Raw genomic sequence first — 1691 nt, 5'->3', positions numbered from 1 at the left:
AGGTCCGTTAACGGTTCTGTCCGTCTCTCCAGGTCCGCTAACGGTTCTGTCCGTCTCCAGGTCCGTTAACGGTTCTGTCCGTCTCTCCAGGTCCGTTAACGGTTCTGTCCGTCTCTCCTGGTCCGCTAACGGTTCTGTCCGTCTCCAGGTCCGCTAACGGTTCTGTCCGTGTCTCCAGGTCCGCTAACGGTTCTGTCCGTCTCCAGGTCCGCTAACGGTTCTGTCCGTGTCTCCAGGTCCGCTAACGGTTCTGTCTCCGTGTCTCCAGGTCCGCTAACGGTTCTGTCCGTCTCCAGGTCCGTTGAGGGTGGTGGTTCCGACCGAGTCGGTCTCGTCCTTCCTCGGCGACACCGCCCTGCTGCGCTGCGAGGTCTCCGGCGACCCGAGGCCCGTCATCCGCTGGCAGAAGAACCGGGACGACCTGCCGCTCAGCTTCCAGGCCGAGTCCCGGCTGGCGGTTCTGCCGTCCGGGTCGCTGCAGGTGAGCCGGGTCCAGCCGCCGGACTCGGCGACGTACCGCTGCCTGGCCGACAACCCGGGCAGCACCAGGACCGGGACGGACGCCGAACTCCGAGTTCTGCCAGGTATGAAAACGCGACCCAGGTTCTGTTCGCTTGGACCTCAGCGGTTCTGAGATCAGGTCGGTCCTCTTCATCTCCTCCTCTTCCTCAGAACCGGGCCTCAGCAGGAACCTCCAGTTCCTCCAGCGTCCGTCCCGAGTATCGGCCCTCCTGGGAACCGACGCCGTGCTGGAATGTTCCGCCTCCGGATATCCGACTCCCGGCATCCAGTGGCGGAGAGGAGAGGAGCTGATCCAGAGCTGGTGGGTGGTTCTGTGTTCTGGGTTCCGGGTTCTGGGTTCTGGGTTCTGTGTTCCGGGTTCTGTGTTCTGGGTTCTGTGTTCCGGGTTCTGGGTTCCGGGTTCAGTTTAAAAATGTCTTAAATTTAGCCGTAGCTGAATCAGTTCCTGTTTTTATTCCATGTAGTTCGTTTTCCTCAGGAGACTTTCAGTTGAATCAGATGTGGCTACCGCTAACTAGCCTCCAACTAGCTGCTAACTAGCAGTTAACTGGACCGATAACAAGCAGTAAACTAGTCGCTAACTAGCGGCTAGCTAACCACCAACTAGGAAGTCAACTAGCCGCCAACTGGAACGATAACTAGCAGTTAACTAGCCGCCAATTAGTCACTTACTAGCTGCTAACTCGCCACCAATTTGTCGCTAACTAGCGGATAACTAGTTGCCAACTAGACCGATAACTAGCCATTAACCAGCTGCTAACTAGCTGATAATTAGCCACTAACTAGCCGCCAACTACCCGCTAACTAGCTGATAATTAGCAGTTAATTAGGCGCCAACTACCCGCTAACTGGCTGCTAATTTGTAGTTAACTAGCCGCAAAGTAGCTGCTAACTAGCCGCTAACTAGCCGTTAACCAGCCGCTAACCAGCTGCTTAATTCTATGCTAACTAGCAGATATCTAGCTGCTAACCAGCTGCTAATTCGATGCTAACTAGCCTCTAACCAGCCGATATCTAGCCGTTAACCAGTCGCTAACTAGCTGCTAACCAGTCGCTAACTAGCTGTTAATTCGATGCTAATTAGCAGTTAACTAGCCGCTAACCAGCTGCTAATTCGATGCTAACTAGCCTCTAATCAGCCGCTATCTAGCTGTTAACAAGCTGCCAAC

At 54.9% G+C, this 1691-nt stretch overlaps 1 protein-coding gene across 1 annotated transcript in view; it reads left to right on the top strand.

The window, feature by feature from the left end:
- The window catches only part of dcc (DCC netrin 1 receptor), a gene marked incomplete at both ends in the record, with an annotated part of 106776 nt that overhangs the window by 35639 nt on the left and 69446 nt on the right, over positions 1-1691 (top strand). The window contains 2 exons of the mRNA XM_017303225.1: positions 297-584; positions 673-823. Of these exons, the coding sequence (XP_017158714.1) occupies positions 297-584; positions 673-823 (439 nt within the window). The remainder of the gene's footprint in view (positions 1-296; positions 585-672; positions 824-1691) is intronic.

Source organism: Poecilia reticulata, unplaced genomic scaffold (assembly GCF_000633615.1).
Source record: "Poecilia reticulata strain Guanapo unplaced genomic scaffold, Guppy_female_1.0+MT scaffold_219, whole genome shotgun sequence".
Lineage (NCBI taxonomy): Eukaryota > Metazoa > Chordata > Actinopteri > Cyprinodontiformes > Poeciliidae > Poecilia > Poecilia reticulata.
This window is presented reverse-complemented; position numbering and strand designations above follow the sequence as displayed.